This window comes from Oncorhynchus masou, chromosome 18 (assembly GCF_036934945.1).
Source record: "Oncorhynchus masou masou isolate Uvic2021 chromosome 18, UVic_Omas_1.1, whole genome shotgun sequence".
NCBI classification, from domain to species: Eukaryota; Metazoa; Chordata; class Actinopteri; order Salmoniformes; family Salmonidae; genus Oncorhynchus; species Oncorhynchus masou.
The window spans coordinates 21684150-21710894 of NC_088229.1; the positions used below are offsets into that span (position 1 = coordinate 21684150).

Here is a 26745-nt window from a genome sequence, read left to right on the forward strand (position 1 = left end):
CCAAACTCGTTGCTGACTGGTGTATAAAATCGAGCATACAGTGACTTTCAATGTGGCACCATCATAGGATGCCACCTTTCCAACAAGTCAGTTCGTCAAATATCCGCCCCGCCAGAGCTGCCTCGGGTCAATTGTAAGTGCTGTTATTGTGAAGTGGAACCGCCTAGGAGCAACAACAGCTCAACCTCAAAGTGGTAAGCAACACAAGCAGCACAAGCTCACAGAATGGAACCGCCGAGTGCTAAAGCGCGTAAAAATAGTCTTTCCTCGGTCACAAGACTTCTTTTAAAATATGTGACACACCGAAAGACAGAGGCTCACATCTATATGTACACTACCGTTCAAAAGTTTGGGGTCACTTGTTTTTTTAAAAAAGCTAATTTTTTTTCCATTAAAATAAGAGCAAATTAATCAGAAATACAGTGTAGACATTGTTAATGTTGTAAATGACTATTGTAGCTGGAAATGGCAGATTTTTATGGAATATCAACAATGGCTTGGGAAAGTATTCACCCTCCTTGGCATTTTTCCTATTTTACAACCTGGAATTTGTATAATTTGATTTACACAACATGCCTACCACCTTGAGGCAAAATATTTTTTATTGTGAAACAAACAAGAAACAATACAAAAAAAACAGAAAATTTGAGCATGCATAACTATTCACCCCCCCAAAGTCAATACTTTGTCGAGCCACCTTTTGCAACAATTACAGCTCCAAGTCTGGGGCGGCAGGGTAGTCTGGGGCGGCAAGGTAGCCTAGTGGTTAGAGCGTTGGACTAGTAACCGGAAGGTTGCAAGTTCAAACCCCCCGAGCTGTCGTTCTGCCCCTGAACAGGCAGTTAACCCACTGTTCCTAGGCCGTCATTGAAAATAAGATTTTGTTCTTAACTGACTTGCCTAGTTAAATATAAATAAATACAAAGTCTCTTGGGCTATGTCTCTATAAGCTTGGCACATCTAGTGATGTACTGTGATTTTTGCCCATTCTTCAAGGCAAAACTGCTCCAGCTCCTTCAAGTTGGATGGATTCCGCTGGTGTACAGCAATCTTTAAGTCATACCACAGATTCTCACTTGGAATCAAGTCTCGGCTTTGACTAGGCCATTCCAAGACATTTAAATGTTTCCCCTTAAACCACTTGAGTGTTGCTTTAGCAGTATGCTTGGGTCATTGTCCTGCTGGAAGGTGAACCTCCGTCCCAGTCTCAAAACTCTGGAAGACTGAAACAGGTTTCCCTCAAGAATGTACCTGTATTTAGCGCAATCCATCATTCCTTCAAGTCTGACCAGTTTCTCAGTCCCGGCCAATGAAAAACATCCCTACAGCATGATGCTGCCACAACCATGCTTCACTGTGGGGATGGTGTTCTTGGGGAATAAGAGGTGTTGGGTTGAGAGGTGCTGGGTCAGACATAGCGTTTTCCTTGATGGCCTAAAAGCTCAATTTTAGTCTTATCTGACCAGAGTACTTTCTTCTATATGTTTGGGGAGTCTCCCACAAACCTTTTGGCCCAGAAATGCTGTTACTCCAGATACTCAACTAGTCTAAAGAAGGCCAGTTTTATTGCCTCTTTAATCAGGACAACAGTCTTCAGCTGTGCTAACATAATTGCAAAATGTTTTTTTAATGATCAATTTGCCTTTTAAAAGGATAAACTTGGATTAGCTAACACAACATGCCATTGGAACAAAGGAGTGATGGTTGCTGATAATTGGCCTCTGAAGATATTCCATTAAAAATCAGCCGTTTCCAGCTACATTAGTCATTTACAACATTAAAAATGTCTACACTGTATTTCTGATCAATTTGATGTTATTTTGATGGACAAAAAAATTACCTTTTCTTTCAAAAACAAGGACCTTTCTAAGTAACTCCAAACTTTTGAAGGGGAGTGTAGATATTATTATTCCATTACTTTACTTTAGTTAGATTTGTGTGTATTAGGTGTTGTGGAATTGTTAGATTACAGTGTATAGGCTACATGTATAATCAGAGAGCTCCCTCCAACCACAGCATGTCATAGATCTCTGCTATGAACACTTTCAAAAGTTTTAAACGTGCTAAACCACATGCAGCTAGCATTTCTAATGGTAAACCCTTGCACTCAGAGATGGTTTGTGTGTGGATAACATCGACTCACACAAAGTGCAGCTGCTCTGTTTTTTTGTTGCCTAGATTCTCTATGACCCTTTCTTTCACATTACTGAATGCTTTATCTGTTCTGGATGTGGTAAATGTGTTGTGTTTGGATAATGTTTGTTTGAGTCTATATCTAGACCTACTCTCCACATGGACAGTTTGGTTAATCAGCTCTCCAATCCCCAATCCACTCTAACATATAAAAACACAGAGAAATCATATTGTTGTCAGAAATCACCTCAAATCACCCAATACAGAATGGAAGTTAGCCATATGACTCTTCCTCAATAAGTAAGTTACAACCAAATAGCGACAGCCATGTGACACACAAGAGAGCACTGCCTGCACTAGACTGTGATCATACCTATCCTACTTATGTGTTATGACTCCAAAATGAGAAGGAAAGAAACCTATGGCATGAAATATAATCACATGAAACATCTTGAAAACAGTGTCGATGTTCCTGTGAGGAGTATGTGACGGGAGTATGCGAGGCCTACCTCCAGCCATGCATACGAAAGCCAGGACACTGGTCTCCACATCTTATACATGGTTGTCCCCGGTCTGGGTCTTCCTCCTCCTGCTGAAATCACCACAACACAACATTAGAAACCCAGTATGATATCATTCATGCATCACAAACAATTAGAATAAAATTATCAACAAATGCAGCATTTATTTATTTCACATGACAGTAAGTGATTGGGAGGAGAAATGGTCACGTGTCAATGGTCAATCCACTTTAATCAAAAGCAGTATGGATGGTGAGAGGGTCATCCTTGAGGAGGAAAGCAATTCTCTGGAAAGCAAAATAAATTCACAGAGATCCAGTGAAAAACATGGAAATATCCCTTCCCTCACCCCCTCAATTTGCACATCTGCAGTTTGATTCCATGATTGACAGAGAAGTAGGATTGTATTGGTTCAATATGTAATATTGGTCTTGCTCATAATCCATGGGTGTGATGCCATCTGTGAGTACATGCGTCTAAACAATGTGCATGACTGTGTAACAGGGTGTTTAATAGGGTTGTGTATGTTTATGTGTGACAAACTCAGCAAAAAAAGAAACGTCCTCTCACTGTTAACTGCGTTTATTTTCAGCAAACATAACATGTGTAAATATTTGTATGAACAAAAGATTATCTCACAACTGAGATATAAACTGAACAAGTTCCACAAACACGTGACTAACAGAAATGGAATAATGTGTCCATGAACAAAAAAAGGGGGGGGGGGTGTTCCTTTTCAGGACTCTTGTCTTTCAAAGATAATTTGTAAAAATCCAAATAACTACACAGATCTTCATTGTAAAGGGTTTAAACACTGTTTTTCATGCTTGTTCATTGAACAATAAACAATTAATGAACATGCACCTGTGGAACGGTCGTAAAGACTCCAAAAGCTTACAGATGGTAGGCAATTAAGGTCACAGTTATGAAAACTTAGGACACTAAGAGGCCTTTCTACTGACTCTGAAAAACACCAAAAGAAAGATGCCCAGGGCCCCTGCTCATCTGCATGAACGTGCCTTAGGCATGCTGCAAGGAGGCATGAGGACTGCAGATGTGGCCAGGGCAATAAATTGCTATGTCCATACTGTGAGACGCCTAAGACAGCGCTACAGGGAGACAGGACGGACAGCTGATCGTCCTTGCAGTGGCAGACCACGTGTAACAACACTTGCACAGGATCGGTACATCCGAATATCACACCTGCGGGACAGGTACAGGATGGCAACACCAACTGCCCTTGTTACACCAGGAATGCACAATCGCTTCATCAGTGCTCTCACTGTCCGCTGAGAGAGGCTGGACTGAGGGTTTGTAGGCCTGTAAGGCAGGTCCTCACCAGACATCATCGGCAACAATGTCGCCTATGTGCACAAACCCATCATCACTGGACCAGACAGGAGTTGCAAAAAGTGCTTTTCACTGACAAGTCTGGGATTTGTCTCACCAGGGGTGATGGTCGGATTCCTATTTATCGTCGAAGGAATGAGCGTTACACCGAGGCCTGTACTCTGGAGCGGGATAGATTTGGAGGTGGAGGGTCCGTCATGGTGTGTCACAGCATCATCGGACTGAGCTTGTTGTCATTGCAGGCAATCGCAGCGCTATGTGTTACAGGGAAGACATCCTCCTCCCACATGTGGTACCCTTCCTGCAGGCTCATCCTGACATGACCCTCCAGCATGACAATGCCACCAGCCATACTGCTCGTTCTGTGCGTGATTTCCTGCAAGTCAGGAATGTCAATGTTCTGCCATGGCCAGCAAAGAGCCCGGATCTCAATCCCATTGAACACATCTGGGACCTGTTGGATCGGAGGGTGAGGGCTAGGGCCATTCCCCCCAGAAATGTCCGGGAACTTGGCAAGTGCCTTGGTGGAAGAGTGGGGTAACATCTCACAGCAAGAACCGGCAGTACTTATTAATGCATGGTGCCGTCCATGAGGAGGAGATGCACTGCAGTACTTATTAATGCAGCTGCTGGCCACACCAGATACTGACTGTTACTTCTGATTTTCACCCCCCCCCCTTTGATCAGGGACACATTATTCCATTTCTGTTAATCACATGTCTATGAAACTTGTTCAGTTTATGTCTCAGTTGTTGAATCTTGTTATGTTCATACAAATATTTACACTTTAAGGTTGCTGAAAAGAAACGCAGTTGACAGTGAGAGGACATTTCTTTTTTTGCTGAGTTTATTAACACTTGTGAAGGATGCCCAGCGTGTGCGTTAAGGCAATAAACAGTGCACGCGTTTTTTTTTTTTTTTTTACTTTTTCAAATCAAAGTGTCCAAATAACTTCTTCAAATTAAGCACATTAATTTGCTTTGCAACCGGTGTAGAGCATAACATGTTCTGTAGTTCCGGGTTGGAGCGAGCGGTCGCATCTACACTTCGGTCCGCAGGTAGTATAATTTTTCATTACATTTCATTATAGTACAACGGTTTGATTTGTCTCATCTTAGCAATTTCTTCTTAGCTAGCTACATAGCCGTCTTTGTATCAAAGATAATTGCGTAATTATCGTATTTCGTCGTCCTAACGTAGTCTACACTGCTATCTGCCCAGCAGCTAGCTAACGCCCACCGTCTACTAGCACTGTAGAAACTATTACACTCAACTGAACGACTCGATTAGTGTAGTGTTAGCTAGCTACATAGCTGTCTTTGCTGTCTTCGTATCCAAGATAATTGTGTAGTTTAGAGTGTGTAGACTTAGAGTGATTATCTTAATTTACCGAGGTTAGCTAGCCAGCTATTTGTCGTCCTTAACGTAGGAGATACTGCTAGCTAGCTAGCCAACAGCTAGCCAACGTCTACTGAATAGAACTTCAACAACCCAGTCAACATTCCGCTTCGCTCCACAGGTAGTATCACATTTTGATTTGTTTGATCGTAGCTAGCTAGCTACATAGCCGTCTTTGTATCTAAGACAATTGTGTAGTCTAGAGCGATTTTCTAGGTTAGCTAGCCAGCTATTGTCGTTCTTTTAACGTAACGTAACGTAATCAACACTGCTAGCTAGCCAGCTAGCCAGCTAGCCCCCGAATAGCAGCACTGTAGAAACTATTACACTCGACGGAACGACTTGATTAGTGTAGTGTCAACAACGCAGCCACTGCCAGCTAGCCTACAAAGTCAACAACGCAGCCACTGCCAGCTAGCCTACTCCAGCAGTACTGTATCATTTCAATCATTTTAGTCAATAAGATTCTTGCTACGTAAGCTTAACTTTCTGAACATTCGAGACGTGTAGTCCACTTGTCATTCCAATCTCCTTTGCATTAGCGTAGCCTCTTCTGTAGCCTGTCAACTATGTGTCTATCTATCCCTGTTCTCTCCTCTCTGCACAGACCATACAAACGCTCCACACCGTGTGGCCGCGGCCACCCTAATCTGGTGGAGACCCACGTGGAGTTCCAGGTCTCCGGTAGCCTCTGGAACTGCCGATCTGCGGCCAACAAGGCAGACTTCATCTCAGCCTATGCCTCCCTCCAGTCCCTCGACTTCTTGGCACTGACGGAAACATGGATCACCACAGATAACACTGCTACTCCTACTGCTCTCTCTTCGTCTGCCCACGTGTTCTCGCACACCCCGAGAGCTTCTGGTCAGCGGGGTGGAGGAACCGGGATCCTCATCTCTCCCAAGTGGTCATTCTCTCTTTCTCCCCTTACCCATCTGTCTATCGCCTCCTTTGAATTCCATGCTGTCACATTTACCAGCCCTTTCAAGCTTAACATCCTTATCATTTATCGCCCTCCAGGTTCCCTCGGAGAGTTCATCAATGAGCTTGATGCCTTGATAAGCTCCTTTCCTGAGGACGGCTCACCTCTCACAGTCCTGGGCGACTTTAACCTCCCCTCGTCTACCTTTGACTCATTCCTCTCTGCCTCCTTCTTTCCACTCCTCTCCTCTTTTGACCTCACCCTCTCACCTTCCCCCCTACTCACAAGGCAGGCAATACGCTCGACCTCATCTTTACTAGATGCTGTTCTTCCACTAACCTCATTGCAACTCCCCTCCAAGTCTCCGACCACTACCTTGTATCCTTTTCCCTCTCGCTCTCATCCAACACTTCCCACACTGCCCCTACTCGGATGGTATCGCACCGTCCCAACCTTCGCTCTCTCTCCCCCGCTACTCTCTCCTCTTCCATCCTATCATCTCTTCCCTCTGCTCATACCTTCTCCAACCTATCTCCTGATTCTGCCTCCTCAACCCTCCTCTCTTCCCTTTCTGCATCCTTTGACTCTCTATGTCCCCTATCCTCCAGGCCGGCTCGGTCCTCCCCTCCCGCTCCGTGGCTCGACGACTCATTGCGAGCTCACAGAACAGTGCTCCGGGCAGCCGAGCGGTAATGGAGGAAAACTCGCCTCCCTGCGGACCTGGCATCCTTTCACTCCCTCCTCTCTACATTTTCCTCCTCTGTCTCTGCTGCTAAAGCCACTTTCTACCACTCTAAATTCCAAGCATCTGCCTCTAACCCTAGGAAGCTCTTTGCCACCTTCTCCTCCCTCCTGAATCCTCCTCCCCCCCCTCCTCCCTCTCTGCAGATGACTTCGTCAACCATTTTGAAAAGAAGGTTGACGACATCCGATCCTTGCTAAGTCAAACGACACCGCTGGTTCTGCTCACACTGCCCTACCCTGTGCTCTGACCTCTTTCTCCCCTCTCTCTCCAGATGAAATCTCGCTTCTTGTGACGGCCGGCCGCCCAACAACCTGCCCGCTTGACCCTATCCCCTCCTCTCTTCTCCAGACCATTTCCGGAGACCTTCTCCCTTACCTCACCCCGCTCATCAACTCATCCCTGACCGCTGGCTACGTCCCTTCCGTCTTCAAGAGAGCGAGAGTTGCACCCCTTCTGAAAAAACCTACACTCGATCCCTCCGATGTCAACAACTACAGACCAGTATCCCTTCTTTCTTTTCTCTCCAAAACTCTTGAACGTGCCGTCCTTGGCCAGCTCTCCCGCTATCTCTCTCAGAATGACCTTCTTGATCCAAATCAGTCAGGTTTCAAGACTAGTCATTCAACTGAGACTGCTCTTCTCTGTATCACGGAGGCGCTCCGCACTGCTAAAGCTAACTCTCTCTCCTCTGCTCTCATCCTTCTAGACCTATCGGCTGCCTTCGATACTGTGAACCATCAGATCCTCCTCTCCACCCTCTCCGAGTTGGGCATCTCCGGCGCGGCCCACGCTTGGATTGCGTCCTACCTGACAGGTCGCTCCTACCAGGTGGCGTGGCGAGAATCTGTCTCCTCGCCACGCGCTCTCACCACTGGGGTCCCCCAGGGCTCTGTTCTAGGCCCTCTCCTATTCTCGCTATACACCAAGTCACTTGGCTCTGTTATCACCTCACATGGTCTCTCCTATCATTGCTATGCAGACGACACACAATTAATCTTCTCCTTTCCCCTTCTGATGACCAGGTGGCGAATCGCATCTCTGCATGTCTGGCAGACATATCAGTGTGGATGACGGATCACCACCTCAAGCTGAACCTCGACAAGACGGAGCTGCTCCTCCTCCCGGGGAAGGACTGCCCGTTCCATGATCTCGCCATCACGGTTGACAACTCCATTGTGTCCTCCTCCCAGAGCGCTAAGAACCTTGGCGTGATCCTGGACAACACCCTGTCGTTCTCAACTAACATCAAGGCGGTGGCCCGTTCCTGTAGGTTCATGCTCTACAACATCCGCAGAGTACAACCCTGCCTCACACAGGAAGCGGCGCAGGTCCTAATCCAGGCACTTGTCATCTCCCGTCTGGATTACTGCAACTCGCTGTTGGCTGGGCTCCCTGCCTGTGCCATTAAACCCCTACAACTCATCCAGAACGCTGCAGCCCGTCTGGTGTTCAACCTTCCCAAGTTCTCTCACGTCACCCCGCTCCTCCGCTCTCTCCACTGGCTTCCAGTTGAAGCTCGCATCCGCTACAAGACCATGGTGCTTGCCTACGGAGCTGTGAGGGGAACGGCACCCCAGTACCTCCAGGCTCTGATCAGGCCCTACACCCAAACAAGGGCACTGCGTTCATCCACCTCTGGCCTGCTCGCCTCCCTACCACTGAGGAAGTACAGTTCCCGCTCAGCCCAGTCAAAACTGTTCGCTGCTCTGGCCCCCCAATGGTGGAACAAACTCCCTCACGACGCCAGGACAGCGGAGTCAATCACCACCTTCCGGAGACACCTGAAACCCCACCTCTTCAAGGAATACCTAGGATAGGATAAAGTAATCCTTCTCACCCCCCTTAAATGATTTAGATGCACTATTGTAAAGTGGCTGTTCCACTGGATGTCAGAAGGTGAATTCACCAATTTGTAAGTCGCTCTGGATAAGAGCGTCTGCTAAATGACTTAAATGTAAATGTAAATGTAGATCATGACAAACCCTCCACCTCCAAATTGATCCTGCTCCAGTACAGGCCTCGTTGTAACGCTTATTCCTTCAAGTATGTAAAGTCTGGGACAGTTGTGGGATGCCATAGATCTCACTTTTCTAAATGTAGATGTTCCAAAGGTCTGCATCAGTGGCTTGTAGGCTATGTGTGGAAGCCAGGAGATGCTAAACGTGTTTATGTAAACTAACAGTCAAATACAGTGTGACGGACAGTTAATTGCTTGGCAACTACTGGCTGACAAAATGTCCTGACCGCCACAGCCCTAGTTAGAGGTAGGGGAACAGGTTCTCCTCCAGTCCAGAAGTAACAGCCCAGGCCCTGAGTCCAATCCCTATACAGCAGAACTACAGCTCCTGCTGGGAGTGGGACTACAGCCACACACGACCCAAACTATTTCATTTTGTGAATTCAGAATATCTCAAAGTACATTCAACAAACCATTAAAAAAATATATAATTCTTTGCACATTAGTATTGGTGTCTATTCATGCAAGTAGTCTTTGAGAGTGCGTGTGTCACACTACTGCTCTATTGTGGTGTCTCTTTTTAGAGATGAGAGGAAGGAAACAGATACAGGAAGTGTGCTGCACTCTTTCCTTTCCCTCTCCATGTAGTCACTGTCTCCACTTTCCTTTCATCTGACGCTGGCATCCTACCTCTCCTCTACCACATTCTGATGAATAATTTTCTCACAATAATGTGCTCTTTTCTTACATTTGTCTAAAGGTGTTGAGAGATACAGTAGATGATAAACAGTTGGTTCACACCATACACTAGGTTTCCCCAATAGAAGACCCGCGGGCCAAATTCGTCTCGTGGGTGATTTGATTTGCCCCCCCAATTGTTCCAGCTCATAAAGTTATACAAGTACAGCGAGTAGCCATTTTCAGTGAGTGTGGACATTTACAAGCGAAAGGGAACGAGAGAAATTGCGCAAATGAACAAAGTTGTGATGCTGCTCTTCCATCAGACAAGCATACATGTGTACACGGAGCAGAGGGGGCAAAAATCTTATTTGGAAGCACAGGGGGAAAATGGCAGCTGTACAGAGGTCTTTGACTTCTCAAACATGGCAGAAAGCTAACAACCCATCTCCTTATTAATTCAGCCACATACTCAGCAAACTAAGAAGTAACTAAATACACAGCTGGAGAGTATAGCACATCTTAGACAGTTATAAAATATCTGATGGCAAACATTTAGTAGTGAATTGCATACAAGTGTAACTTCATTGCCTCATATGTGCAGCACAACAGAGAAGGACTCACCAATAGATATAGAATGCTATGGACTTACTAGCGTCCGCATTCTCCAGTTGTACACTTTACAACAAACACGTGACTGCCTGCTGTTCTGGGGAACTACGGTAAGCTTCATAATGAAGAATAATGTGGCAGGCAAATGAAGAACTCCTAACTTCTTCCACAAGTTCACTGCAGGTATTTACTCAAAAAGTAGCTACAAATATTGAAATGTATTCAAAAACCCCAAAGAAATAGTTTCAACGGTATTGACGGTATATGAAAACCATCCTGTGGGTATTTCCAAATAACCCGGAATACAGTATATACCAGGGATGCACAATATATCGGTGAACATATCGTAATCGGCTGATATTAGCTAAAAATGCCAACATCGGTATCGGCCCGATGTCTAGTTTAAAGCCGATGTGCAAAACCAATGTCAAAGATGACGTGCATACCTAAATAACGTAGGTACATGATGTAATGACGCCACGCACTACACGTGCAACACAGCATTCCTAACCTAGCCCACAATGTCTGCTGTGTGGATCGAGCATTCAAGTCGAGCAGTCATTTGAAAGAGTAAGGAAATTTCAGAGAGAGAACACAAAGGTGAAATCCATTAAAGCCAAGATAATGGAATTCATTGCCCTTGACAATAAACTGATCTCAGTTTTTTTTGTACCATTTTTCAGATGTTGCCCTACCAGAGTTACACAGTAATTGCGTCATTGCTATTAGCTTCATGACTGACATTTGGACCAGCAATATCAGCCCCATGAGCAGGCTGAGTCTGACAGCACAGTGGGTTGATAAGGATTTCGTACTGAGGAAAGCCGTATTGCATGTTCATGAATGTGCTGGTTGTCATACCACTGCTGCCATTTCAATGGCATTTTTTAAAACATGAACACACTAGTTAGTGCCATTCGAACAACTGACTCGAGGAATAAACTCATCCATTGCGTCTGCAGCAGACGTGATACCCTCTGTCATGGCATGGAAACATCTGTTCAACAAAACTGACTGGAATGTAAACAAATGTGCACAAAATTTGAGATAAGCTTCATGAGCGTATGGAAAATTTCTGGGATATTTTTTTTTCAGCTCATGAAACATGGGACAAACACTTTACATGTTGCACTCATATTTTTGTTCAGTGTAGTATTCGTATTCTAATTCCTAATTTTAACGCCACCGATTCTGTCACATAACAGTGGAGTGCGCATGCCCATTTTGACTTCGTCAATGCTAAGCTAACCAGTTAGCTAGCAGCTAGTGTGTGACGTTAGTGCTGAATAGTTTCTATTGAGTGAAGATGGCCCTTTTTCCAGACGAGGTGGATGTTTTTACTGGCCCACATCGGTGAATGAAACATTTGCTCTTGACAACAGTTTGCCCCGGCAACACAACTGCCCACACAGGCTGTGAACAAGCGATTCGGTGGCATTCTCTCTTTACTGTGTCGCCACCATGCTCGATGCTATGTACAAGGACCGCTACTTTGATGTAGACAAGAAACAGGGTTTATGTGAAATGTTACATACACAGATGGAAACAGACATAGTGATAGTGCGTACCGAGGAAGAGGCGCCACGGACAGACAGCTGAAACTTCACTGCTTGACATGTATGATGCAATCCTGGTTGAGAATGAAACGACTGAATAATCGAAACAGCACAGCAAGTAAGTGAAAGAAATAGGTTTTGATGATGTTTTACTGGTAATGGGGACATACGTAAATACCAACAAAATAACTTTTTGGTCAATGTGTGTGTGAGTGTGTGTGTGTGTGAGTGTGTGTGTCTGTATCACAACCGGATGTGATACAGCCTGGATCCGAACCAGGGACTGTAGTGACGCCTCTTGTACTGAGATGCAGTGCCTTAGACCGCTGCGTCCATGTGTGTGTGTTGACTATTTATCTGTATTAGAATGCTTAAAAGGCACCTAAAATGTTAAATATCAGGTATTGGTGTCGTTTTTTTAGCAAGGAAAATATTGGATATCGGATTCGGCCAAAAATGTAATATCGGTGCATCACTAATAAATCATTAACCGCTACATACAGCCTACATCATTGTCACCATATTAGTTCTCTCTCTGTCTTGATCTCCTTCGTTTTAGAAGAAATGTATTTGTTCAAAACTGTTCAACTATTGTCTTTCTCTCTCTTTGAGACGACTACTCACCACATTTTATGTTCTGCAGTTCTAGCTTGTGCTTTTAGTACTAGATTATCTGATCCTTTGATTGGGTGGACATGTCAGTTCATGCTGCAAGAGCTCTGATAGGTTGGAGGATGTCCTCTGGAAGTTGTCATAATTACTGTGTAAGTCTATGGAAGGTAGTGAGAACCATGAGCCTCCTAGGTTTTGTATTGAAGTCAATGTACCAAGAGGAGCTAGCTGTCCTCCGGCTACACCATGGTGCTACCCTACAGAGTGCTGTTGAGGCTACTGTAGACCTTCATTGCAAAACAGTGTGTTTAAATCAATTATTTGGTGACATGAATATATTTAGTATAGTTTTATGAAAAAAGGAAAACTTTAATGGTTCACTATTTTTATTTGAATGAAATTCACTGAGGATGGTCCTCCTCTGAGGAGCCTCCACTGGATACGGTATCCCGCCCATCCCTATTCGCAAGTATCCCAATTTAATCAAGGTTTGAAATGACTCAGTTTTTCTCAAATTCTATATATGTTTGGGCATCTTGCAGTGTACAATTATGTATTACTATGTTGCGGCCCCCAACCATCCTCTCAAGACAAAAATAATAATATCAACCCACGGCTGAATGTAATTGGGAACCCCTGCCATACACCATAACCTGATACACCCAGTCTTGGTTTGTGTGGTGTACATGACAATTTGTCAGTCTACTCTTGTTTCATTGTGCAAAACATTAGCCAGCCCTTCAAACAATAGAAAGGGAAGGATGGGGTAGTTAACAAAACAATATTTCTTAGATAAGTGAGAGAGACAGGGAGAGATAATCCCTGCCACGAAACAAGAACGGTGCCAAAAAACTGGAGAGTCCCTCGAGCAAATCTCACAAACTACACAGACATGCAGACATACCACTTATCCTTCTCTCTCACATACACACACCCAAATTAACCAAACCCATGTGATACGGGAATTGGAAGGCACCTGTGAATACCTGTTCAACTTTGTTCTCAAACCACATATCAGTACATAGGGTAAATGTCATGTTAGTATTCACGTCAAGCCAGTTATACCATTTGGGTTTTTATTGCTTGTGAAACTAGGTTATTATGATGGGGCTGCAGTACTAACAATGCTACAATAGACCAATCGGTTGGATGTTGTTGTCTGTATTTCACTCTTTTCATCAATGAGCCTATTCCTTCACTGAGTCCAGATGTTGTGATGTTTGTGTGTCATTGAGAAACTACACCACTGAGACACTTCAACACCAACCTACCAATGGCACCACCCCCCCTGCTCTGAGCTCAGATGCCCAATCTATGAACAGCATCAACAGGTTAGCCCACATGAAACAGTCACAAGCTAAGGAAAGAACATTGAATGGTTCACATACCATTTTATTGCATCTGGTGTGTGATTTAATATCTACATAAGGACATGTACATGCATGCTCACACACAGACATAAGTACTCAAAGTTATCTAAATCAATCAGTACAAGGTAGAAACATAAATTAAAAAGTTAAAACATAGCCTGTTTGAACGTCTTGTGTATACACACAAATGTAAAATGGCAAGAAGGTGGGGATAAAGGAACTGTACAAATGACTTCTGGGTGACTGGACCTTTCTGTTCTCATTTGCTAACAGAACTTTCAGACATGGTGACTGATCTCAGGGGGACAGGGAGGGGGAAACCACCAACTCTAATCACACAAGCCCAAATGTACGGAGTACTGAGAAAGTAAGTCCTCGTCAAACGTTCCCCTCCAAGTTGCTATTAATAAAATACAAATTCAAACATGAAAATATCTGTTTTGTACTTCATACCTTGTACTGAACAAACACGCTCACACATAACTACACATAGTCAGAGAGCTGACTCTCGTCTCTGGGAATGAGGCGACCCATGTTAACACGTGTGCTAAAACAAACAGCTAGTGAAGCCACATTGCCCTCTGCCATACTCACTGATCCTTGACATGTGCAACTCTCCACCAGAGCATGGGACTTCCTGGGAAAGTGTGTCATAAATACAGAGAGAAAAACAGGGGAGGAAAATACCAATCATGTTGTATTGACAAAATGTAAGATTAGAATACTGGGGAGAGAAGAGAGGAATGGAGAGAGAGGGCATGCAAATCATGCATTGTGGTTAGAGCAAATACCAGAAGTACTATATACTTTACAAAGCCTACAGAGAAGGAGCATAAGTAAATGCAATAAAGACGCATAAAATGTTAGCTAACAACTGTTAGGCCAGTACAGTACTGTTCGGTTCAGTACAAGTGTGGTTAAATCAGTATACAGGGTATTCGGGAAGTATTGAGAACCCTTACCTTTTTGCAAATGTTGTTACATTACAGCCTTATTCTAAAATGGATTTTAAAAATTAAGAAGGAAAGGCACACACCTGTCTACAGTGCCTTGCGAAAGTATTCGGCCCCCTTGAACTTTGCGACCTTATGCCACATTTCAGGCTTCAAACATAAAAATATAAAACTGTATTTTTTTGTGAAGAACCAACAACAAGTTGGACACAATCATGAAGTGGAATGACATTTATTGGATATTTCAAACTTTTTTAACAAATCAAAAACTGAAAAATTGGGCGTGCAAAATTATTAGCATTTTGAGTAGCATTTAGCACGCAACATTTTCACAAAAACCAGATAACCAAATAAATAAAATCATTTACCTTTGAAGAGCTTCTGGTGTTTTCAATGAGGAGACTCTCAGTTACATACCAAATGCGCAGTTTTTCCTGAAAGCGTCTGTGTGTAGGAGAAATCGTTCCGTTTTCTACATTGCATCTGGCTACCGAAACGAACCGAAAATTCAGTCACCTGCAACGTAAAACTTTTTCCGGATTAACTACATAATATCGACCGAAACATGGCAAACGTTGTTTGGAATCAATCCTCAAGGTGTTTTTTCACATATCTCTTCATTGATATGCAGTTCGTGGAAGCTTGCTTTCCTCTCTGTATCGCATGGAAAAATACTGGCAGGTGACTTTTGCGCACCAATTTCAGCGCAGGACACCGGGCGGACACCTGGTAAATGTGGTCTCTTATGGTCAATCTTCCAATGATCTGCCTACAAATACGTCACAATGCTGCAGACACCTTGGGGAAACGACAGAAAGGGCAGGCTCATTCCTCTCGCATTCACAGCCATATAAGGAGACAATGGAAAACAGAGCCTCAAAAATCCTTGTCATTTCCTGGATGCCATCTCATCTTGGTTTTGCCTGAAGCTCACGTTCTAGGGCACACACAGAGAATATCTTGGTATTTCTGGACACGTCAGAGTGTTTTCTTTCGAATGGTATCAATTATATGCATAGTCGAGCATCTTTTTGTGACAAAATATCTTGTTTAAAACGGGAACGTTTTTCATCCAAAAATGAAATAGCGCCCCCATAGATGTAAGAGGTTAATAACACATTCTTATTTTCAATGACGACCTAGGTAAAGTGGGTTCACTGCCTTGTTCAGGGGCAGAACGGCAGATTTTTACCTTGTCAGCTCGGGGATTCAATCTTGCAACCTTACAGTTAACCAGTCCAGTGCTCTAACCATCTGCCTCACGAGGAGCCTGCCTGTTACGCAAATGCAGTAAGAAGCCAAGGTAAGTTGCTAGCTAGCATTAAACTTATCTTATAAAAAACAATCAATCATAAATCACTAGTTAAGTACACATTGTTGATGATATTACTAGTTTATCTAGCGTGTCCTTTGTTGCATATAATCGATGCGGTGCACATTTGCGAAAAAGGACTGTAGTTGCTCCAACGTGTACCTAACCATAAACATCAATGCCTTTCTTAAAATCAATACACAGAAGTAATATTTTTAAACCTGCATATTTAGCTAAAAGACATCCAGGTTAGCAGGCAATATTAACCAGGTGAAATTGTGTCACCTCTCTTGCGTTCATTGCACGCAGTCAGGGTATATGCAACAGTTTGGGCCACCTGGCTCGTTGCGAACTAATTTGCCAGAATTGTACGTAATTATGACATAACATTGAAGGTTGTGCAATGTAACAGGAATATTTAGACTTAGGGATGCCACCCATTAGATAAAATACGTTACGGTTCCGTATTTCACTGAAATAATAAACGTTTTGTTTTCGAGATGATAGTTTCCAGATTCGACCATAGAGCCTCTGATCCGTTTCAGTTGATCTTCTACAGTATTTTTAAATGTTGCCTCATGGCAGGAACACCCGTTGTTCCTACATTTTTGTAGAGCGACGTGAGAGATACATATATACACATTTTGTCTGAATACTTACGTAAATGTGATGTTATACAGTTTCCTGTTTTTGCTTTTTAATTATGGGCTATTGTGTGTAGATTGATGAGGGAAAAAAACAATCTAATCACTTTTATAATTAGGCTGTAACGTAAAATGTAACACAAAATGTGGAAAAGTTCTAAGGGTCTGAATACTTTCCGAATGCACTGTACTCAGCAGTGAAATCCCAAACATATTGACGATAAAAGCACACTGCTCTCTGACCTTACAATCAATGTAAACATTTATGTGAGTTGATCAATGCCAGGAGTCATATGTTCAGATAATGGTTGTAGGCCTTGAGTTTATGTACTGCATATGAATTCCTTTATAATAGTGCATAAACAAGAAACACAAGGTCAAACTCCGTCCTCATAAAGCTGATCCATTCTGCTCATGGAGTAAAAGCCGGTATTAGAACAGTCCCATCTGTAAACTGATCCAGAAAGAAATGCATCCAAACCTGCCATGCTGGTTCTAATTAACTTCATGGTGCAAACAGAGAGAGAGGGGATGTTATCTGCATATCATTACCATGACAAATAAAGTTTGTAATGGAAACTTCAGATCCATCATACAACTTTGGCTCCTTCAGCTTATTTTTCCATGAATGAAGACAAGAGCAGGGAGGAGAAATGCATCATGTGCTAGAGAACATGTGAAGCTGATGATGTCAAGAAAACTCTCACAAGTATAAACACCATGGGACCACGCAGTCATCATACCGCTCAGGAAGGAGATGCGTTCTGTGTCCTAGAGATGGACGTACTTTGGTGCGAAAAGTGCAAATCAATCCCAGAACAACAGCAAAGGACCTTGTGAAGATTCTGGAGGAAACGGGTACGAAAGTATCTATATCCACAGTAAAACGAGTCCGATATTGACATAACCTGAAAGTCCGCTCAGCAAGGAAGAAGCTCTGCTCCAAAACCGCAATAAAAAAGTCAGACTACGGTTAACAACTGCACACGGGGACAAAGATCGTACCTTTTGGAAAAATGTCCGCTGGTCTGATGAAACAAAAATATAACTATTTGTCCATATTGACCATCATTATGTTTGGAGGTAAAAGGGGGAGGCTTGCAAGCCAAAGAACACGGGGGTGGCAGCATCATGGTGTGGGGTTCTTTGCTGCAGGAGGGACTGGTGCACTTTACAAAATAGATGGCATCATGAGGAAGGAAAATGATGTGGCTATATTGAAGCAAAATCTCATGACATCAGTTCAAACTTGGTCGCAAATGGGTCTTCCAAATGGACAATGACCCCCAAGCACACTTCCAAAGTTGTGGAAAAATAGCTTAACTTCTCTAGGGTAGGGGGCAGCATTTTGGAATTTTGGATGAAAAGCGTGCACAAATTAAACAGCCTTCTACTCAGGCCCAGAAGATATGCATATCCTATAATTAGTAGATTTGCATAGAAAACACTCTAAAGTTTCCAAAACTGTTAAAATAATGTCTGAGTATAACAGAACTTATTTGGCAGGTGAAAACCGGAGAAAGATCCATTCAGGAAGTAGGATTTTTTTGTGTGTAGTTTTCTATTCAATGCCATTACAGTATCCATTGACTTAGGACTCAAATTGCAGTTCCTATGCCTTCCACTAGATGTCAACAGTCTTTAGAAATTGTTTCAGGCTTGTATTCTGAAAAATAAGGAAGTAAGTCTGGATGAGTGGACCCTGCCGTGTCAGAGCTTTTTCATGCGCACGACCGAGAGAGTGCCTTTCTTGTTTACCTTTTATATTGACAACGTTATTGTCCGGTTGAAATATTATTGGTTATTTAGGCTAAAAACAACCTGAGGATTGAATATTAACATCGTTTGACATGTTTCTATGAACTTTACGGATACAATTTGGATTTTTTTGTCTGCCTGTTATGACTGCGTTTGAGCCTGTGGATTACTGAAGAAAACGCGAGAACAAAACTGAGGTTTTCGGATATAAAGAGAGACTATCGAACAAAAGGAACATTTATTGAATAAATGAATGTCTTTTGAGTACAACCATATAAAGATCATCAAAGGTAAGTGATTAATTTTCTCTCTATATCTGACTTGTGTAACTCTTCTACTTGGCTGGTTACTGTTTGTAATGATTTGTCTGCTGGGCTTTGTTCTCAAATAATTGTATGCTTTTGCCGTAAAGCATTTGTGAAATCTGACACCGTGGTTGGATTCACAAGAGGTTCATCTTTAAACCTTATGTAAAATAGTTGTATGTTTTCTGAATTTTTATAATGAGTATTTCTGTATTTGAATTTCGCTAGCGTCCCACATACCCTAGAGAGGTTAAGGACAACAAAGTCAAGGTATTGGAGTGGCCATCACAAAGCCCTGACATCAATCAGATAGAACATTTGTGGGCAGAACTGAAAAAGCGTGGGCGAGCAAGGAAGCCAACAAACCTGACTCAGTTACACCAGCTCTGTCAGGAGGAATGGGCCAAAATTCACCCAACTTATTGTGGGAAGCTTGTGGAAGGCTACCCGAAACATTTGACCCAAGTTAAACAATTTAAAGACAATGCTACCAAATACTAATTGAGTATATGTAAACTTCTGACACACTGGGAATGTGATGAAAGAAATAAAAGATGAAATAAATCACTCTCAACTATTATTCTGACATTTCACATTCTTAAAATAAAGCGGTGAACCTAACTGACCTAAGACAGGGAATTTTTACTAGGTTTAAATGTCAGGAATTGTGAAAAACTGAATTTAAATGTATTTGACTAAGGTGTATGTAAACGTCTGACTTCAACTGTATACACACATCCTACTTTAGTTACTGCCTATGACCTTGATATCAGGTTATCTAAAAAGCATTTTTTGTTATTACAAGGTGGGGATCAGATATTGTGTGTTTGTTCTCAGGCTCATGCATGTCATGGCTATGTGATCACAGCAGTCGGATAGATTGTGAGGGCCACAAAGTTGGGTAAAGGGTTGAACCTAAAAGCTGACCAGTGCCATCATAGTCATGTACAGTCGTGGCAAAAAGTTTTGAAAAAGACACAAATATTCATTTCACAAAGTCTGCTGCCTCAGTTTGTGTGATGGCAATTTGCATATACTCCAGAATGTTATGAAGAGTGATCAGATGAATTGCAATTAATTGCAAAGTCCTTCTTTGCCATGCAAATGAACTGAACCCCCAAAAACATTTCCACTGCATTTCAGCCCTGCCACAAAAGGACCAGCTAACATCATGTCAGTGATTCTCTCATTAACACAGGTGTGAGTGTTGACATGGACAAGGCTGGAGATCACTCTGTCATGCTGATTGAGTTCGAATAACAGACTGGAAGCTTCAAAAGGAGGGTGGTGCATGGAATCATTGTTCTTCCTCTGTCAACCATTGTTACCTGCAAGGAAACACGTACAGTCATCATTGCTTTGCACAAAAAGGGCTTCACAGGCTATGATATTGCTGTCAGTATGATTGCACCTAAATCAACCATTTATCATCAAGAACTTCAAGGAGAGTGGTTCAATTGTTGTGAAGAAGGATTCAGGGTGCCCAAGAAAGTTCAGCAATCGCCAGGACTGTCTCCTAAAGTTGATTCAGCTGCGGGATCGGGGCACCACCAGTACAGAGCTTGCTCAGGAATGGCAGCAGGCAGGTGTGAGTGCATCTGCTCACACAGTGAGGTGAATACTTTTGGAGGATGGCCTGGTGTCAAGAAGGGCAGCAAAGAAGCCACTTCTCTCAAGGAAAAACATCAGGGACAGACTGCTATTCTGCAAAAGGTACAGGGATCGGACTGCTGAGGACTGGTGTAAAGTAATTTTCTCTGATGAATCCCCTTTCCAATGGTTTGGGGCATCCGGAAAAAAGCTTGGCCGGAGAAGACAAGGTGAGCGCTACCATCAGTCCTGTGTCATGCCAACAGTAAAGCATCCTGAGACCATTCATGTGTGGGGTTGCTTCTCAGCCAAGGGAGTGGGATCACTCACAATTTTGCCTAAGAACACAGCCATGAATAAAGAATGGTACAAACACATCCTCCGAGAGCAGCTTCCCCCAACCATCCAGGAACAGTTTGGTGACGAACAATGCCTTTCCCAGCATGATGGAGCACCTTGCCATAAGGCAAAAGTGATAACTAAGTGGCTCGGGAACAAAACATTGATATTTTGGGTCCATGGCCAGGAAACTCCCCAGACCTTAATCCCATTGAGAACTTGTGGTCAATCCTCAAGAGGCGGATGGACAAACAAAAACCCACAAATTCTGACAAACTTCAAGCATTGATTATGCAAAAATGGGCTGCCATCAGTCAGGATGTGGCCCAGAAGTTAATTGACAGCATGCCAGGGCAGATTGCAGAGGTCTTGAAAAAGAAGGGTCAACACTGCAAATATTGATTCTTTGCATCAACTTCATGTAATTGTCAATAAAAGTCTGACACTTTTGAAATGCTTGTAATTATACTTCAGTATTCTATAGTAACATCTGGCAAAAATATCTAAAGACACTGAAGCAGCAAACTTTGTGGAAATTAATATTTGTGTCATTCTCAAAACTTTTAGCCACGACTGTAATGGCAATTTTGGGTAACACTTTGGGGTACTATGTCCTGGCAAAATAAATACTGGGGGTATGCCGTACCGGTAAAAACATGAGCCTATGACAATGTGGATGCATAAATTCTGGCCTACACTCTTAGAAAAAAGGGTTCCAAAATGGTTACTTTGCTGTCCCCATAACAGAAACGTTTTTGGTTTCAGTTAGAACCCTTTTGGGTTCCATGTAGAACCCTCTGTGGAATGGGTTCGTCATGGAAACAAAAAAGGTTCTACCTGGATCAAAAAAACGGTTCTTCAAAGGGGTTTTTCTATTTGGGAAAGCCGGAGAACCATTATAGGTTCTGGATAACACCTTTTCTTCTAGGAGCGTAATGACAATTGCCAAAATGTTGTGTAACAGACGTTTCTTTCCATTCACCACTGTTTGGAGGCTGAAAATACAATGAGTGTACAAAACATTAGAAACACCTTCGTAATATTGAGTTGCACCCCCCTTTTGCCCTCAGAACAGCCTCAATTAGTCAGGACATGGACTTTCCAAGGTGTCGGAAGCGTTCCACAGGGATGCTGACAGTTGTGTCTAGTTGGCTGGATTTCCTTTAGGTGGTGGACTATTCTTGATACACACGGGAAACTGTTGAGCATGAAAAACCCAGCAGTGTTACAGTTCTTGACACAAACCGGTGGGCCTGGCACCTACTACCATAATCTGTTCAAAGGCAGTTAAATATTTTGTGAAGCCCTCTGAATGGCACACATACAGAAGCAATGTCTCAATTGTCTCAAGGCTTAAAAATCCTTATTTAACCTGTCTCCTACCCTTCATCTTCACTGATGAAGTGGATTTAACAAGTGACATCAATAAGGGATCATAGCTTTCACCTGGTCAGTCTTTGTCATGGAAATAGGTGTTCTTAATGTTTTGTACACTCAGTGGATGTATGTTAGTGATGTGCAGTTCGCAAACGTTTTTATTTTTTTTAACAACTCTTTTTACTGACTCGAGAGTCATGAATTGTTTTTCTGAGTGACTTGTTAATTTTAGTTCGTTAGACCTACTAGTGCTTGCCGCTATGAGCCCTACAGCAGGATTAATACACCCTCTTCTTGCTCAACGGCTCCGGACATGTGCTCCAACCGTCTGTCATTATGCATGCAGGGAATAAATAGATCATGAGTGTAGAGAAGAAAAATACATGTTTAGAACTCATAATTGATCGCATGCTGCAAGAATGAATGCAATGAATTGATTATTGAATGTTATGATGGACACAGCTTTGTAGAACCAAAACGTACACAGCCTCTGCTCTACAAACTCAAGAGGATTAATTGGGGATGGGGGGGGGGTTGCAGTTCATGAACAACATTGTGCTTATCACCCTCACGGCAGTCAAGCAATGCATTCCGCCAAGAGTCGTTCACAATCTAGTCCGGTTGCGGCCACTAATACGTGCTCTGGGCATTAGGCCTTACTGACTCAAATGAACTAAATGGGTTGACAGGTAGCTTAGTAAAGGAGCCCTGAAGTGATTATTTGACAAGCGCGTGCATGCATAGGTGGACCCTTACCGGGAAGTAATGTATTCTACTTTCACCCCTCCTTATACTCATGTTATAACAATGTAACTATATAGTAACAACATTGTTACAATGCATATAAGAACAGATGCTGGAATGGAGCCAGCAGGGTGTTTAGCTTAGTCATAAAACAGAATGTTTTACGTATAGTTTTCCCGCTGTGTTTGAGGAGTTCAACGTTAACAGTGGAGAAGTCATGGGTCACAGGCCTGTGCAGCCAAAATCACTAAAGGCATGTTGGGTTGAGTTGTTACACTCCTCACTGGGCTGGATACATCAAAAACACAGCCTGCAGGGAACGCTTCACCTAACCATCAACACCACACACATCTTGCTCTTCTCTCGGGAACGGTCAGGAACACATCCCCATCCCTTTTGAGCGTTGACAATACCATACTGCATGTTAACATCATACAGCCTTTTGTTTATCTTTGCAATTCACAGGTTCTGTACCTTTGATGCACGTTGATGTGTTCAGGTTTTTACCTCAAATGCATCTACTGTACACCTGGGATAATATTTGTTGTCGTCAATAGGGATTTAATACACGTACTGCAGTGTGGGATATATTTTCTGCAAAGAATGTTTTTATTGCTTCCTGAAAATGTATCCTCTCTTTGACTAAGAGAGGCTGACACCAACTAAACTCACCAGCTGGCTTACTGTGTTGTGTCTTGACCTCAAAACCACCCTTTCAAGTGATTCATGACAAAACTGAGTAGGCATAATTCTGCAGCTTTTGCATGTCTTAACTACCTGTGTTTTTAGTTTCCATTGGGAGGATTGCTTCAGGCTACTAAAATGACGCTGACTAAAAGCTTTATTCACATGTTGGAAGCTCCTGCAGAGGAAAGGAGACACGTACTCCCTGGATATGCCTTTTTATGTGCCTTCTTGAAATTGCAATAATAACTCTTTAAAATGTGTATGTATGAATGTCTTATATAATGTCCACATACAATTTCACCTTCTACTGAAGTTCGTATAGAATCGATACTATAGAGCAGTCATTAATACAGCAGACCCTAAATGGGGCCATAGTGTGGATCTGTTGTGTGTGGTGAGTTCCACATGCCAACAGCCCAGTATAATTATAGTGGGATTCACTTTTAAGGGCATTGGAAATGCTCCAAGTATGCTAGAAGCCAGATGTTTGGTATAACAACAGCTATACTAGTCCTCCATGACTGAATGGTTCAACTCCCTTACTGAAAAAAAAACAATGTCCTCCCTGGCACTAGTCATAGGTGTAAACTCAAATGCATTGGTGAGTCAATGTTCAAAAACATTTTTAAAGACTACCTTGCCTTTGAGCAACAAGTGTGTGTACATTTAAAAAAATATGAGTGTGTGTCACACAGAGCTCACTAAGAGTGTGCGGGCTGGGGTCGGTGAGTGGAAGGTTATACTTTGGGCTAGAAGTTGCCTGCCTAACCTGTGCAGGTAAATGCCAATGACGTAGGTGACCGTACGCCCCTCCCACGTAACCATGATTCATCTCAACTCAGAAAACAAAGAATGGAATTCTGTAAACTAACTCAAGAGAAGTAAAGCAACTTGTCCAATTATATCATAACGCATAGGCAGATCTATAACCAATCCGAATAACACAACGTTAGCAAAAAAAACAAAAACACATAGCCTATTTAGTTCTGCCAACTTTGATTATCTTTATTTTGTAAGTAATTAACTAGATACACTTCGAAAAGCTATTCTATGTCAATAATGTCCTAAGTACGTTCCAGAAAACAGTAGGCCTATACCACGGACTGAAAAACAAAAAAAACTAAGTACAATGTTTTAACCTGTAGTTCTGGCCATTCTACTTACCGAGCGATTCGACCGTCGTTTTTTAGATCCGCGCTTGAACATGTCGATGGTTAAAGAACAAGCGGCTTCGTTGTTTCCAAATAGCCTGGGAGAGTATTTAAATAGGTAGATACATGAAGCATCTAAATTCAATAACGTAAAATATGTTCCGATAATCTGTGTCCCAAATACAGTACCAAATTGTACAAACCCCCTCTTCTTGGAGTTTTACGCAGTCAATTTGCTGGAGTCGTCTGAATATTACTGACGCATACGTAAGCACGCTACACCGAGATGACTGCACTCATTGAGCACGGATGAACACTGTACTGGCGTTGAGGTTCTTCAATATTGCCCATCTGTTGCATTAATAAGAAAACACTCGGGCCATGAGGAGTCAACTTTTTAAAGGTAGAGTGCACCAGGGGCATCATGCACCCCAAAACATCTGAAGGGGAACAAAGTACATGAGGATGGCTGCAGGGTGGTCCTGAGGGGGTCTAGGCCCCCGCCCATAATTGAGAATTTCGCATTTTTTTCAAGTATCTAGAATCATTATGCTTAAGTCTATGTAAAATATGTATATTTTCCTGCATATCTAATCATAACTCCAAACAGGGCTACTGGTGGAATTTTTGTTAAAGAAGCTAAATATGTGTTATGAATACTCCATACGCTCCTCTTGCTGGGTTAGGCGCCACTGTAGCTCCGCTGAATCCATTGCGTTTTTAGGCGTTTTTAAGTATTCTGTAATGAACACTCAGCGAGAAAAAGGTGTAGATTCATGCGTAGAGCGCGGCAGATGTTTATTACGCCTTCACAGAAGGCAGGAATCATGGTCGCAGGCAATGGTCAAATACAATCAATACCACACAACCATACAAACAGAAAGAACTAAACTAAATAGGGAGCTGATGAGACCAGGTGAGAAATGAACACAGGTGAAATCAATGAACAAAAATGAAAGACAGGGCTACGTTCCAGAACACAAAGAAACAGGGCTACGTTCAAGAACACAATGAAATATAACGCAAGGTTGACTAAGAAAAGAAAAGCAGAACCTTACAATATGCTTCTCTGCTAAAATCTGGGTAAAAGATTGAAATGCATGTGAGTCATATTCAGTATATTTAGTTATTGCTTGCTTTAGAAGGTCTTCAACCTTTTCTTGCCCAGAGAACCCTGCCCAGGGAAACCAGTGACCCCCATAATATGTTTGCAAAACATTTTTCTTTCCACATGTCTTGTCTTACCATCCGATGAAGGATAATGGCAAGGACAAGTAATCAACATATGAAAATGAATAGATCTGGTAGGTAAACAGTTTTTTCATTATTAGTCAAACAATATCTCACAATCATACAAACAGAAATAATTAAATAGGGAGACACAGGGAGAGTGTCTCAGGGAGAGCTGGATGAGACCAGGTGAGAAACAGACACAGGTGAAATCGATGAACAAAAATGAGAGGGGAGCAGAGATGGACACCTACCTCAGGGGCTAGGTCCGGCAGGTTGGTTCAACAAGGTCGGGGACTGACCCAAAAATCTGCGTTGAGGCTGATGCCCAGACGGTTATGGTGAAATGCCTGAATCATCTCTGGGTCGAGGATGTCTTGATCGGGACCCAGGACCGGTCTTCAGGCCCATAACCTTCCCAGTCCACCACGTAGTGGATGCGACCTCTCAGGGGTTTGGAATCAAGGATGGCCCGTATGGCGTAGGCAGGTTCCCCTCTGACGTCCAGCGGTGGGGGCGCACTGCGGGTAGAGACTGGAGGGTGAAGAGGACTGGAGGTGACCGTTTTTTTTCCATGGGTAGAGACCCATGGAAGGACGAGGAGATTTTATACTGATGGGGTAACTGGAGGCGGTACGTGACAGGGTTGATGCGATGTGTTATCTTGAAGGTACCAATGAAGCGAGGACAGAACTTTTTGCAGGGGAGGTGGATGTCTCTGGTAGAGAGCCACACATGCTGCCCGGGATGAAAGAGTGGCGTAGGTCGGTGGCGTCTGTCGGCAAAGCGTTTCTGGGTATT

General features: G+C 43.0%; 1 protein-coding gene across 3 annotated transcripts in view; it reads right to left on the reverse strand.

Moving 5' to 3' along the window:
* Positions 1-24971, reverse strand: part of LOC135504209 (prickle-like protein 2) — a 50210-nt gene extending 25239 nt beyond the window's left edge. For 2 of the 3 annotated variants that reach the window (XM_064922566.1, XM_064922564.1), the window contains exons 1-2: positions 24728-24971; positions 2643-2725 (exon numbers count right to left, since the gene is read on the reverse strand). In XM_064922566.1, coding sequence (XP_064778638.1) covers positions 2643-2725; positions 24728-24769 — 125 coding nt within the window. In that variant the 5' untranslated portion in view covers positions 24770-24971. The remainder of the gene's footprint in view (positions 1-2642; positions 2726-24727) is intronic. The other variant, XM_064922565.1, reaches the window with a different exon arrangement.
* Positions 24972-26745: the final 1774 nt, after the last annotated feature.